This window comes from Leopardus geoffroyi, chromosome A3 (assembly GCF_018350155.1).
Source record: "Leopardus geoffroyi isolate Oge1 chromosome A3, O.geoffroyi_Oge1_pat1.0, whole genome shotgun sequence".
In the NCBI taxonomy this organism is placed as follows: Eukaryota; Metazoa; Chordata; class Mammalia; order Carnivora; family Felidae; genus Leopardus; species Leopardus geoffroyi.
In genome coordinates this window covers 32,285,502-32,299,841 of record NC_059336.1, presented here as the reverse complement: position 1 = coordinate 32,299,841, position 14,340 = coordinate 32,285,502, and the positions used below count along the sequence as shown (strand labels likewise).

The window sequence follows — 14,340 nt, the reverse complement described above, 5'->3', positions numbered from 1 at the left end:
TGGGGGGTGAAGATCAAAGGCTCTCAGATAAAATGGCCAGTCTTGGAACTCTGGGGAAGAAAGGCTCTGCTCTAAACGAAGCATTTTTAGCATCGTCACAGCTTCAGCATCAACCACTTCAGTCCTAAGGCAGAAATGTTCTTTCTGCATTTCTGCCCTCTTTATTTATCTTCACAAGATGGAGAGACAAACATCCATGATGTCACCGAACTGGGTCCTAGAGAAACCCCAGCATTCTTGGGGACTCCTGGATCTGGCTCGAGCCTGCCCCTGCTCCCCAGGCTCCTCTGAGGACCTCTTCTCCTGCCACTTTGTCCTCTGAAGCTCTGCAAGCTTTCCTACGGACTAGGGTGCCTTCCTCCTTGGGAAGAGGGCTTCCTCCTCATCCCAGCTGATCATTCAGCCTCCAACCATCCCAGGAGTGGGAACTACCTGGCAGGAGGATCAGATTCCTGGGAGGTGACTGTGCTGCCTCTGCATCACTGCACCCTTGAGCCCTCAGCACTCCCTTCAGCCAAGGAGAGCTGACTCCCTCCCTTTGTCAGGGCCCCAAAAGGCAGTGTCAGGAGAGGTGAAGATGGGGGAGGGCAGGGAGGAGGTGCCAGGCCTAAAAAAGAGCAGGTTCAGGCCCAGTGGGGGAGGAGGGAGACAGGCAGTGAAAGCGTGGGCTAAGGACCATACTGTCTTGGTGGGGAGGGAGGGGCTGCAGGGACTGGAGTATCTCAGGCCCTTGTAGTGGGTGGGGCCGGGAGCAGGGGCACCTGGGAAACAGGCCTCCCTCTGGAATTCACAGTTTAGCGGCTGTCTAAGTCACTGACCCCTGGAATCTGCAAGACAAGATAGAGGACTGCAAAGGGGCATCGGGGGTGCTACACTCCTAAAGGACAGCTCAGGGTGAGTATGACACACTGCCGGATGGGTGGACTCCTGGCCTCAGTTTTCAGGATCCTTCTCATTGCCTTGACCCCCACCTAGCAGGAGGGAAGCCCTTCCCCTGTAGCCTGGCTGTTCTGAAACCTGGTGGCCAGCAGAGACAGCAGGGTAGAGGAAGTGGGGCTATATGAAGCAGTGACCTCAAGGCCAAGCCTGGTTAGAAGTAACTTTGCCGCTCCCAAACCAGCCCACGGCCACATGATCTACCCCTACCTGATCTCCCAGCTGCTCTGAGAAATTCTGGGTACTCTAGAAACTCCACACCTAGGAGCCTTCAGCCATCCATCCAGAGCAAGGCTGACCTCAGGGGCCCTAGCTTTCTCTGGGACCAGCATGAGACTGGGAAATGTTGACTCCACGTTCTTAACCCTCACAGCTTTCTGGGGGCTCTTTTTTTCCCGAAGCCAACCTCTCAGGAAAGAGCCCTCTCAAGAGAAAGTTCTGCCTTCAGAACTTATTTTAAAATAAGGGGTGCCTGGGTGGCTCGGTCGGTTAGGCATCCAACTTCGGCTCAGGTCATGATCTTGCGGCTTGTGAGTCTGAGCCCCGAGTTGGGCTCTGTGCTGACAGCTCGGAGCCCGGAGCCTGCATCGGATTCTGTCTCCCTGTCTCTCTGCTCCTCCCCTGTTCATGCTCTGTCTCTCCCTCTCTCTCAAAAATAAATAAACATGAAAAAATTTACAATAAAACATGACCTGAAAACCAGATCACATGCAAAACAGACTCACCTGTGGCTGGGCAGTTCTCAGGGGGAAAATTGAGGCAACTGAGTTTCCCTGGAATTGATAAAATCTTCCAGAAGTTCCATGTTTCTATTCCAATAGGGCTTCTCTTGACGGGGAAGGCTCATTATTAATAGATGTTTCTGGAGCAGCATCTGTGGACCTGGGGAAAGTTTACAGTAATAAAGAGCACAGTCTCTTCCCTCCAGAAGCTCATGCAATGGGGACAAGGAAGGAGGTTACTTGAAAGTTCAAGGCCAGAGGGGACAGATGGAGGAGGCCTTCTGCAAGCGGTCACCTGTGGATGCTGAGCCACACGGGAATTAGGGGGAAAGGCATCGCTGGGAGCAGGAAGGTCAGGTGTCACAGGAGCGTCCCCCGCCCTTCAGGGTACATCCAGGGCCTGTGCTTCTCCTCAGAGCCCGAGCGTAGCGGGGGACATTTGCTGGCTTTAAGGGGCTGTCCCGCTCTTCTCTCCCCAGCCACGCACCATGTGGTGGTTCCTGCTGCCGCTGCTGCTGCGCCCCAGCTGGGCACGGCCTCCCCAGGAGAGGGCCCCTCTTTTCCGGCTGACTCAGCAGGGCCCCTGGGAGAGCGGGGCCAGCAACGCCACGGTCTCCCCCTGCGAGGGGCTGCCCGTCGCGGGAGCCACGACCTTGACCCTCGCCAACAGCAGCCTGGAGCGCCTGCCCGACTGTCTGCCGCCCACGCTGCGCAGCCTCGACGGCAGCCACAACCTGCTGCGCTCCCTGAGCGCGGCCGAGCTCGGCCACCTGCCGCAGCTGCAGGTGCTGACGCTGCGCCACAACCGCATGGCGGCGCTGCGCTGGGGGCCCGGGGGGCCGGCGGGGCTGCACACGCTGGACCTCAGCTACAACCGGCTGGCCGCGCTGCCGCCCTGCGCCGGGCCCGCTCTGCCCGGCCTCCGCTCGCTTGCGCTCGCCGGGAACCCGCTGCGGGAGCTGCAGCCCGGGGCCTTCGCCTGCCTCCCCGCGCTGCGCCTCCTCAACCTCTCCTGCACCGAGCTCGGCCGCGACCCCGGGGCGGGCATCGCCGACGCGGCCTTCGCGGGGGCGGGCGGCGCGCTCGAGGTCCTGGACCTCAGCGGCACGTCCCTGGAGCGGGGTGAGTCCGGGCCGCGCCGGGAGTTGGGAGCCGGGCTGGGCATGCCCTCCGGGGCAAGGCCGTGAACTTCCTCTAGGGGTGGCTACCGGGCGCCCTGTGCCGGGGTGGGCCAGGGCGGCTGGAAACTAACCCCACCTTGACTTCCAAAGCCCAGCGGGCCCTGTTCGAAGGGCCACAGTGGGGTCAACTTCCGGAGGCCCAGGAGGTGGGAATTATTATTATCTAACATAGGGAGTTAACTCCTGGAAGCCCAAGAGGTGAGGACTGTTATTGTCTATCGGTTTCACAAAGGGGGGAAGGGCATGGACTGGACGGGAAGGCGACGACTGGCCTGTGGTCTCACAGCTCGTGCTAACCCAAAGCAACAGATGTCCTGAGGGTGAATTCATTGGTCTTTCTACTTGGTTGACTCGAATTGTTCTGTGAATTCTGTGAACGTTGGGTCTTTCAAACAAGACACAGGAGGGAGGTGAGAATACCAGCTCCCCTGTACTTGGCCGTGTTCTGACTCTAATTCACAAGGTTGGTTTTATTTTTTAAAAAAAACACTTCATGTGTCTGTAATCACCTGTTCCACCACAGACAGAAAAAAGAGCGAGAATGGGAAGCAGGGGAAGTGGTATGGTCTCCATTTGTTAAGAGAGCCACGAAGCTAGGTTCTGGGCCCTCATCCAGCCTTGCTCCTCCTCTCCTACTTCCTCACCTCTCTCAAAAATGTCTCCAGTCCTTGTAGCCATCAGAGTGAACAAGAGGGTGTGTAACAAGAGGGTGGGGCAGCAGAGGCCTTGGAGATAGTGTCCTGGGTTCAAGTCCTGGTTCTGCTCCCACCCAGCTGTGTGGCCCTAGGCCTGTCATTCTCCTCTCTGACCTTGGCTGCCCCGGGGCGGGCAGGCAGGCAGGAAGGACAGACAGGCAGTCTCTGAGGGCTCTTCCAGCTGAAATGGCTATGCTTCTAGATTCCCAAAGCTGCTAACTGTGCCCATGCTCAGCAATGACCTTCATGACTCACTTTGTCCCTCTTTGTTTCCTTAATGCTGGGCTAGCCTCTTGATGTCTTCCTGGGTAGTGGGCAGTTCCCCCTCTGTGTTTCAGTTCAGTCCGGGTGGATCAGAGACCTGAGAAAGCTCAGGTCTCTCCACCTGAGGAAGATGCCCAGGCTGAGAACCCTGGAGGGGGACATTTTCAAGATGACCCCTGACTTGCAGCAGCTGGATTGTCAAGACTCTTCAGCACTTACCTTTGTCCACACACACATCTTCGAAGACACTCCTCGCCTACAGGTCCTTCTATTCCAGAAGTAAGTGTTTCTTTCTTTCTTTTTTTTAATGTTTATTTTTGAGAGAGAGAGAGACAGACAGAGACCAAGCAAGGGAGGGGCAGGGGGACAGAAGATCCAAAGCAGGCTCTGTGCTGACGGCAGAGGGCCTGATGCGGGGCTTGAACTTGCAAACCATGAGATCATGCCTGGAGCCGAAGTCGGACGCTTAATGAACTGAGCCACCCAGGCGCCCCCGAAGTAAGTGTTCCTAAGACCCATCTGAATCACATAACTGATTTCTGCCACTGCGCTAAGTTGAACACGTGTAACCATTTTATAGAACTAACCAGACCTTGATTCTTCTCCCTCTGCTCCTTCCCATCCTCTCGGGGCTTCTGTTCTTCCTCATCCTTTGGGTGATATCGTGGTCAGGTACTAGATAGTGCATCGGCCTAATAACCATGGAACTCAGTCTTCTCCAGAGTAATACTAAAGCTCCAAAGTCTCATGTATGTAAACGTCCCTTTAAGCCCAGGCTGAGAAACTTGTAGCGGAAACAGGGGATGAGGCATCAGGTTCTTTTCTATCTCTGGATCCACCTGCTTCCCCAGGTGTTTAGGCAATTCAGCCTTCCAAGGTTTGAACGGGCCAAGGAGGAAAGGTGAAAGGCTAGAAGGGTCCTTCTTAGAGTTGGGACCCCAGGTCAGTGCTTTCAGGCCTACTTATCTGAAGTATCACTACATTCACCCTCCTTCTCAATAGGAAGGTGACTTCAACAGGAAGGGCAGTGTCACTTTGAAGATGACCCCAGGCTGTCTGCTTTCCTGAGGGCCCACATCTGGGCCCTGGGAAGCTGGCACCTTTGCCCTATCATCACTTTCAATGTAGCCACATCTCTCCTTTCTCTGCTAGCCCCAGCCACAGCTGGACTATTCACTCTGGGGCTTGTCATGACAGCAAAACAAATAGAACAGGCACACAGAGCTCTTAGCTCAGCACCTGGCACAGGGCCCATGCTGTAACATTCGTGAAGATGATGGTGGCTGTGAAGAAGGTGATGGGAAGGATGCAAGTAACAGTGATGGTGGTGATGGTGATGATGTGGGTAATGATCGTGAACCGGTGATAGTGGATGGTAATCGTGATGATGATGGTGGTGGTGATGGTGGTGAGTGTAATGTCCTCTCTGGCTCAGACTCCTCTTCTGAGCTTCAGACTTGTGTCTAAGGTATGAGATGTGGAGCCAAACTGCCCCGGCTCAAATCCTGACTCCATCCACTTTCACATACCCTGTCTCTTCCTACCCCCAGTTAAGAACACTGGCAGTTCAGCCAAGAGATTCTTCTTGGCTGAAGAAGCCAAGGGATCTATCTAAATCATAATCTGATGGAGTCTCCTACCAAATGAAAACACTGCAGTGCTTTATGAAGGACAGGATTTAATTCCTTCTGGCTCATCCTAGGCCCCCCACTGCACCACCTGTGCTCCAACTGGGGGTGGGGAGGAGCCACTTGTTTCCTGGGTGCTCTCAAGCTTCGGAAGCTCATTAAATGCTATCTGACCTACTGGACCCTCTCTCCCCCTTTTCAGCCCGGCCTGCTCTTGGCTCTCCTTAGCTCACCCGCAACCTCCCCCAGGAGGCTGTGATAAATCCTGAGTGATGTTTGGCTGCCCTGACATAAGGAGCACCCACTAGAGAGGGGATGGGCACCTTCCTGGCTGCTCTGCCAACCCAGCATGCCCAAAGCCCTCCACAGTCCCCTCTGACATGCAGGAGGGAGGGGCGGTATTTCAGCAAAGAGTGAAAAGAGAGAGCAAATGGAAACTTCTTTCACACTAGGGCTCTGTCAGTTCAGATGTAGAGACATACAGGCATGCACCAGGATGTGAGCCATCCCTCAGCATGTGGGTGGTAATTCAACTTGATTTTATCAAGTGCAAGTCGCATTGGTGGCAGATATGACCACCAGAGAAGGAAAGGACACATTTTCCTTATCTGTAAAATGAGCAAAATATTATTACCTCGCTGAACTGTCCTAATGATGTCAACATGAGATAATGGATGTAAAGCACTGGGCAATGTTACCTGCTCAAAAATACAATAATCCTTTCCTCTCTCCCTTCAGGCCAAAAGAGCAATATTTCCTTCGTGTGCTGAAGTGCTAAGTAAACTCTCATTCTAAGATTTCTACTCCAGCTCTGTGAAATCTCCTAAAACAAGCACATATATGTATATGCTCACATGTGTGCATATATATGTATATACCCATATGTGTGCGTTGAATTTCAATATAAATAGCACACACATATGTCTGGTGTCCCACGGGAACAGCTGCCAGGTCCCCACCACCCCGGAGTGTTAGAGCAGACCTGGGGAGTGGGTCCTTCCTCCTCTAGTACATGAGTAGCCCCCTCAGAGCAGTTGGGGAAGGCACATGGTTCCCAGGCAGATGGAGGAAAGCCAGCCTTTGGTCAGAAGAAACCTGAAGGGAAAGTGCAGCTCCTGTTGCTCTAGATAAATTGTGACTGAGTGTATGTAAAGGAGGCTTGGGGAGTTGGAAACATTGAGGCCAAACGCTCTGTAAGACCCTAGGGAAGAAAGAACTGAGTGTTGGGAGGGGCCCTGCCATTGCTGGGTGTCCTAAACCCTTTGCAAAACGGCCCCAATAAGTCCTCCCATCCTTGTAGACACACCCCTTCTCAATGTGACTTTGCAGCTCCCCCTGTCAAGAAGTGGAGTCTATTCTCCACCTCTAGAAGCTTGGCTTGGCCATGTGACCGGCTTAGGCAAGTGTGGCATTAGCAAAAGTGATGTGAGGTGAGACTTAAAAGCAGTTGAGGAGGATTGGAGCTTTCCCCTCTTCGATGGTGGGGACCCCTCCACCACCATATGCACTAGCCTGGGGCTAGCCTCCTGAATGATGAAGGGCACATGAAGAGGGGCCCCAGCCTAGTGGAGGCTCCATGTATGTGAGGCCATCTTAGATCTTCCAGCCCTAGCTGAACTTGCCCAGACCACAAGAACCACAGAAGCATAAGAATAAATATTTGTTGTTTTAAGCTACTAAGTTTTGGGGAAATTCTCTACTCACAAGAGCTTCACTGATACACTTCAGTGAGGCGTGTTCCAAAGGACTGGTGTTGAGTGTCATCAGCTACAGTTCAACTGCAAGAGTATATATTCAAGAGTGTTCTCATTAATAAACAGTCTGTCACTTCTTGTGACTGGGTCTGGAATAACAATACCTTACTTTTGTGTGGAGATTTACAAACATTTTCGTTATCACAGACTCTTTTTTGATACAACAGTGGGCAAGAGAGTATTGTCTTCATTTGATATGAGGGGTGACAGCGACTGAATTGGGTTGGTATCTCCACTTTACAAATGACAAAAAATGAAGTCTAAGGTCATTAAGAGTTTTATCCAAAGTAATATCACCTAAGCCCTAACAGGATGGTTTTGCCATGACACCACCATGGCTCTCTGGGGATAGTCTTGACTTGATTTTTAAAGCCTGACTTGGGGTGCCTCTTTTGGTTGAGCGCCCGACTCTTGGTTTCGGCTCAGATCATGATCTCACGGTTCATGAGGTTGAGCCCCACGTTAGGGGGGCTGTGCTGATAACGTGGAATTTTCTGTCTCCCAATCTCTCTCTCTGCCCCTCACCTACTTGCGCTTTCTCTCTCTCTCTCAAAAATAAATAAATTTAAAATAAAATAAAGTAAAGCCTGACTTAATGGATTTTTTGTGTATTTCAGCTGCAACTTGAGTTCCTTCCCTCCTTGGAGTCTGCATTCCTCCCAGGTCCTAACCATTAACCTCTTCGGCAACCCCCTCATTTGCAGCTGTGAATTGTCCTGGCTCCTGAAGGATGCAAAGAGGACTGTCCTAAGCAGGTAATACATTTACAAAGCAGATGACTGAGGGGTGAGCTGAAGTTCTCACAGCATTTGCCTTGCTCACCTTGGGCAGTATAGCAGTGTTGGGCAGGGTGGCCACCCCCAGAGAGTCACACGCAGGGCCCCCAAGGAGAACGGCCTTTTATTGCTGCCAGCCAGAGTAGCAGAGAGCATGGAGGAACAGACATGGTGGTTTTAATGGGCCAAGCCAGGAGGAGGGGGGCGCTCATCACTTCCACTCACATCTCAGTGGCCAGATGTCAGTCAGAGGCCACACCTATCACAAGGGAGGCTAGGAAATTAGTCTAGTTGTATGCCCAGTAGGGGGGAAAAAAAAAAAAAAAAGAATGGGCTAAGTGAACAGCTAGCTTGTCTCTGCCAAGGCAGTCTTATCATTGCCCCATTTTACAGATGAGTGGGTTGGGGCCCAAAGAGAGGAAGTGCTCACTTAGGTTCATGCAGCTTCTGGGCAGAGGAGGCAGGATCTGTCTTCCTCGAAAACTGTGCTCTTAACCACCAGGCCCCTCTACTGAGTCCCTAAGATGTAGCCTGGTCTCCTGCATCATTCAGTCCAAGACCAATGGGCTCTTATGGGACAGGGGAAAAAAAGAAGTCCTTCAGACTTCCCATTGGCTGTTGGCTACAAGAGCTGTTTTTACAGTGGGGAGCCATGCCCAGGCTGGCCACCAGGAGAGAACGGGGCGGGGGGGGGGGGGGGGAGGGCAGGGCTGGCAGGGGATACTTCTGATCCTGAATACTCTCAAACCAGCTCCACTAGCTAAACTCTCCTCCTTGCAGCTCACTTTAGGAGACACTGCACCCCCCCCCCCATCCTGTGTGTTTTTTTTCTCACATCCCACCCAAACCCAGCCGTGAAACAGGGCTCGGTCTACCCCCATCCCCTTCGTGTTACCTCCAAAGATAAGTAGCTAGGCCCTTTGCAGTGAAGGGTCTCACCACAGTATTAATAAGGAGGTTGAAAAAAATGAAGACTGAGAAAGAAAGAAGAAAAAACAAAAAAAGAGGTTGAGAGTGCAGCCTCTTCACAGCACTTACTACTATTGATTTTGGCGGCATGGCTTTAACCTCTCTGTGCCTCTATTTCTTCATCTGTAAAATGGGCATAATAACCTACCTCCTAAGGTTATACAGATTAAATTAGTTGATACAGGTAAGTGCTGACAGTAGTCACTAGCACATGGCAAGCACTCAGAAAACGTTGGCTAGTGTGAGTATTGTTACTGGTGCTCAGCCAGGAAGCAGACAGGTGAGAACAAGATGGCAGACCACACTGGGAGAATCTGGACCACCATTCACAGTGCTGGCCCTGGGTTTTGGTTCTGCCACTTGCTGTCTTGGGCGGTCAGTTCCTCTTGCTGAGCTTGGGTTTCTTTCTCGGCCCAATGGGAGTGTCTCCTCCACAGGTTGCCCTGAGGGTCAGTGAGTGAAGCAGGTAGAGTGTGTAGCATGTTGAGACAGTTTGAGGGGAGCAACTGTCTGCACCGAGGACTCAAAGCCCAGCACACAAGCGGCCCTGATGCCGAATACCCTCTCACTGGTTGGCCTCCCCTCTAGGGCAGCAGACACTGTGTGCACACCAGCTGCAGGATCCCAAGACACCTTCTCAGCCCCTCTTTCGCTGTCCTATCTGCCCAGTATGTGCCGTTTGGACCAAAGCACTACCCTCCTGGATTCCAACTGGACCTACTCTGTTCCCGTCACCCACTCACTATCTACACAGAGTCCTGCCATCCCACAGAGCACAGCCCCCTTTACTCCACCTTTGGAAGTCAGACAGAGTGTCACCAAGACCCCCTCCCTGCCTGCGGATTCCTCCACAAGGACCGCATGGTCGGGCAGTGGCGTCAGGACGGGGACCACCCCCTCCGCTGCCATCTCCCCACCAGATTCCAGCAACTGTAGCGCTCTGCGCAGGGCTGCAAGCACAGCCGAGACAGAGCACCAAGAACACGCCGCCAGGCTTGCCCATGAGTCTGGCATCCCAGCTGCCGCCACCCCATCCACCAGCAAACACCTTGGGCTCCTCCCCACCTCCTGGAACCCGGTGAGGATGCCCCAGCCCGACCACAGGCCACAGGCCACCCCGCAGGTGCCCCACCCGAGTCCTTCCGAGGACACGATTCCAATCTTGCTGTTGGACGACTCCAGTGAGGAGGAGGAGGAGGAGGAAGGGGCGGGGAAGAAGGAGGAGGTGGGAGCGCCTCCCCGGGACGTCCTCTGTGATTACCAGCCCTGCAAGCACCTCCAGACCCCGTGCGCCGAGCTGCAGAGGCTCTCGCGGTGCCGGTGCCCCGGGCTCAGCGGGGAAGACACCGTCCCGGACCCCCCCACGCTGCAGGCGGTGACCGAGACCACGGACACGTCCGCGCTCGTGCGCTGGTGCGCCCCCAACTCGGTGGTGCGCGGCTACCAGATCCGCTACTCTCCCGAGGGCCGGCCGGGCAACCAGTCGGCGTCGGTGGTGGCGGACATCTATGCCACCGCCCGGCAGCACCCCCTGTACGGGCTCTCGCCGGGCACCACGTACCGCGTGTGCGTCCTGGCGGCCAACCGGGCGGGCCTGAGCCGGGCGCGGGCCTCGGGCTGGACGCGGGCGTGCGCCGCCTTCACCACCAAGCCCAGCTTCGTGCTCATCTTCGCGGGGCTGTGCGCCGCCTGCGTCCTGCTGCTCGTCGCCACCCTGCTGCTCTCCGCCTGTCTGTGCCGGCGGGCCCGGACGCCACACCCGCGGCGCTATGACAAGCACCTGGTGGCCTACAAAAACCCAGCCTTTGAGCACAGGCTGAAGCTCCAGACCGTCAGTTAGCCCAGCGCCCCCTCCTCCAGTGGAACTCAGGCCGCCTGGGTGCAGAAGATACAGAGGGTCAAAGATGGCACCCCATCAGCTCCGAAAGCCGCTCCTTCCTGTGAAGCCAGCGCTCCTCGGGCACACAGGGCGCTTGCCCCGCTGTTTCTCAGTCCAAGGAACCACCGCCTTCCCTTCCTCCTCCTCCCCTCTGTGCCCAGAAACGTGCACACCAGTCCACTCCCGATGCCCGTTGCCACCGGGCATCCTTGTGCGTTACTTGGGTCTTTCAGCAGTTAATGCCGCTTGTGTCCAGTCGAATAGATTGCGTATGGAAGTAGATGGAGATAAAAACTAGTTCACACGATTCAGGCTCTTTTGCCATATTGGAAGTGACATCCTCGAGTCCTTTCAGGAAAGGAAGTTCCCTTCATGGTCAAGCTCTGGCTAAGGCAGGTGTTATTCAAGGAATCAACTCCAGTGGAGTCTTCATCTGAGAACTGGGGATAAGGGAGAACTACTGGTTATGTTTCCCCGAGGCCTCCTGGGTTTATTAGTTGTGTCTCAGGATATGGCACAAAATGTGCTTTTGGCTTTGTCGTTAGAACTGCAGTCTGCTGGGAACACTTGTGAGACATGAGGAGAATCTGTGCTTTTTACTCATTGTTTACTGCATTTCACCTGAGACTAAGTAGTCAGAGGAACTATGGACTCCTTTTCTTAAGAAAGCATAATAAGGTCACTTTCAGGATTTTGTTTTTTAAGAGAGAAGAAATGAGCTTAGGAGAGAAACCTCTGGAGGCCTAGGTAGCTCAGTGGGTTAAAGGTCCGACTCTTGATCCCGGCTCAGGTCATGATCTCCCAAGTGGTGAGCTCTAGTTCCAGGGGGTGGGGGGGGGCTCTGTGCTGACAGACCCTGCTTGGAATTCTCTCTGCCTCTCCCTCTGCCCCTACCTGACTCGTGCTCTCTCAAAATAAATAAATGAAAAAGAGAGAGAGAGAGAGAGAGAGAGAGAGAGAGAGAGAAACCTCAAGGCTCCAACTGGAAGCTAAAGCATTTTGCTCTCAGTTGCATCAAACATCACCTTTATGATTTGTATCTGAGTGTGCATGCAGTATCTCACTATACCCCTTTTCACTGGTATACAAACTTAGGGGGGAAAATGATTTTACAAAATTATAGTGTGGGTCATATTTCTAGACATTAATTTCCTGCATTAGAATTTATTTTTAATTTTCTGTGATGACTGCAACAATTACCACAAACTGGATGGCTTTAAAACAACAGAAATCTGGGGCGCCTGGGTGGCGCAGTCGGTTAAGCGTCCGACTTCAGCCAGGTCACGATCTCGCGGTCCGTGAGTTTGAGCCCCGCGTCAGGCTCTGGGCTGATGGCTCAGAGCCTGGAGCCTGTTTCCGATTCTGTGTCTCCCTCTCTCTCTGCTCCTCCCCTGTTCATGCTCTGTCTCTCTCTGTCCCAAAAATAAATAAACGCTGGAAAAAAAAAAATTTAAAACAACAGAAATCTATTCTTAACAGTTCAGGCCAGAAAACCATAACCAAGCTGTCAGCAGGATTGGTTTCTTCTGGAGGCTCTGAGAATTACTCCATGCCCCTCCTGGTTACTGGCAATCCTTGGTGATCCTTGGCTTGCAGATAAATCCAGTCTGCGCCTCCATTGTCTCATGGCATTCTCTGTGTCCAAATTTCCCACCTTAAATAAAAATTTCTCCCATCTTTATGGGGATATAATTGACATAACTGTGTGTAAGTTTACAGTGTACAAGGTGAAATGATATACATATATATTGGGAAATGACTACAAAAAGGTTAGTGAACACATCCTTTACCTCACATGGTTACCTCTGTGTGTGGTAAGACCTCCTTTCTAAGCAATTTCAAGTATACATTATTAACTATAATCATCATGCTGCCTTCTGGGGATCATTAGATCTCCAGAATTTCCTCATCTTACAACTGGAAGTGTGTACCCTTTGACCACATTCACCCATAGTCCCCCACCCCTATGAAGCACCAGTATACTGCTGTTTCTAGGAGTTGGTTTTTTTTGTGTTTTTTTTTTTAGATTTTCATTTAAGTGAAATCATACAGAATTTGTCCTTCTCTGCCTTATTTCGCTTGGTATAATGCCTTCAAGTTCCATCCGTGTTGGTGCAAATGGCGGATTTCCATGTTTATGGTTGAATAATTTTCCTGTGTCTGTGTGTTTGTATATATATACATATATACACATGCATTTTATCCACTCATCCATTGACACTTGAATATAGTTTGAGAGAGACTGAGCAGGGGGTAATAGGTAAAGGAGGGTAGGGAAGAGGGGGAGAGAGAGACAGAGACGGAGAGTCCCAAGAAGGCCCCATGCTGTCAGCCCAGAGCCCAACGCAGGGCTCAATCCCACAACCCTGGGATCATGACCTGAGCCAAAATCAAGAGTTGGATGCTCAACTGACTGAGCCACCCAGGCGCCCCCATGTCCTATGTCCTGACTATGGTAAATAATGCTGCAGTGAACATAGGGGTGCAGAGCCCTTCAAGAGGATATCATTTCCTTTGGATATATACCCAGAAGTCAAATTTCCTTCTTCTTACAAGGACACTAGGCATTGGATTAAGGCCCACCCAAATCCAGTATGACTTTACCCTAACACGATTACAGCTACAAAGACCCCATTTCTAAATTAAGATCATACACACAGATACCAGGGATTAGAACTTGAACATATCTTTAGAGGAGACACAATTCAACCCAAAACAGCATTTATTTCTACTATTAAAAAAAAAAAAAAAAAGTTTGATTTCAATGTGTCTTGTTTCCAAAATGTGTTGCAGCACAAAAACCATGCTGCTGCAACTCCATGTATCCAAGTTCAAGTTCGACCTGAATAGGTGTTTGAAGTTTTGAAAAGGCTTCCCAAAATTCTAAGGTGGAGCCTGAGTTTCATCACATATGTAACCAACAGAATTGGACAAAGCAATCTTTTAAGGTAGCTACCAGCTCCTGATTGAAAAATTGGAAAGCAAAAGCCAAAAATGTGACTAGCATAGTCTTCAGACATGTAATAATCTCAATGCCTTTTTTAGTTCCTATCAGGATTGAATCCATTATGTGGAGGCACCAAAATGAGTATCATGACTGACTCTGTACACTTGAGTATACACTCTAACATGTCGGATACAATTCCAGTGTTTTGTCAACTAGCAGAATTTACATTTTGTTACAGCTCAATATCCAAAACCCTGAAGAAACATGTACCATGTTTCTAACAGTTGAGGTGTACTAACCAGAGCCAGATTAAGACCTTCATACAAAAGAGACTATGGGCCCAACCCGTAAGTAGCTCCAAATAGCATCAACACTAAACCATAAAATAAACACAATGAAGTATAAAATTGTAATTTTTCCCCACACTTTATATCAAGTTATCCCATTTTAAAACGTTTGTGTGCTTGCACTTTGCTAGTGCCACGACGTGTTCAACGTGCTCCTGGGTGGGGATTCCACCTCCAGCTTCACCACCTCCCAAGCTATGAGACTATACACAGGAGGTTCCAGAAGGAGAAAATGGCCAGCC

The 14,340-nt window shown here is 51.7% G+C and overlaps 1 protein-coding gene across 1 annotated transcript; it reads left to right on the top strand.

The window, feature by feature from the left end:
* Window positions 1-671: 671 nt before the first annotated feature.
* LRRN4 (leucine rich repeat neuronal 4) lies at window positions 672-11,111 on the top strand. The gene is made up of 5 exons (XM_045445265.1): window positions 672-894; window positions 2,138-2,780; window positions 3,873-4,077; window positions 7,798-7,935; window positions 9,514-11,111. Exons 2-5 carry the CDS (start codon window positions 2,147-2,149, stop codon window positions 10,763-10,765), a joined length of 2,229 nt encoding a protein of 742 aa, XP_045301221.1. The 5' UTR covers window positions 672-894; window positions 2,138-2,146; the 3' UTR covers window positions 10,766-11,111.
* The last annotated feature ends 3,229 nt before the right edge of the window (window positions 11,112-14,340 follow it).

What these genes read in the sequence shown, in the direction of transcription:
- LRRN4 (XM_045445265.1), top strand. Translation starts at nt 2,147, where the DNA reads ATGTGGTGGTTCCTGCTGCCGCTGCTGCTGCGCCCCAGCTGGGCACGG. An exon ending in CGGCACGTCCCTGGAGCGGG is followed by an intron (nt 2,781 to 3,872) that starts GTGAGTCCGGGC and finishes TCTGTGTTTCAG; the next exon opens with TTCAGTCCGGGTGGATCAGA. An exon ending in AAGAGGACTGTCCTAAGCAG is followed by an intron (nt 7,936 to 9,513) that starts GTAATACATTTA and finishes CCTCCCCTCTAG; the next exon opens with GGCAGCAGACACTGTGTGCA.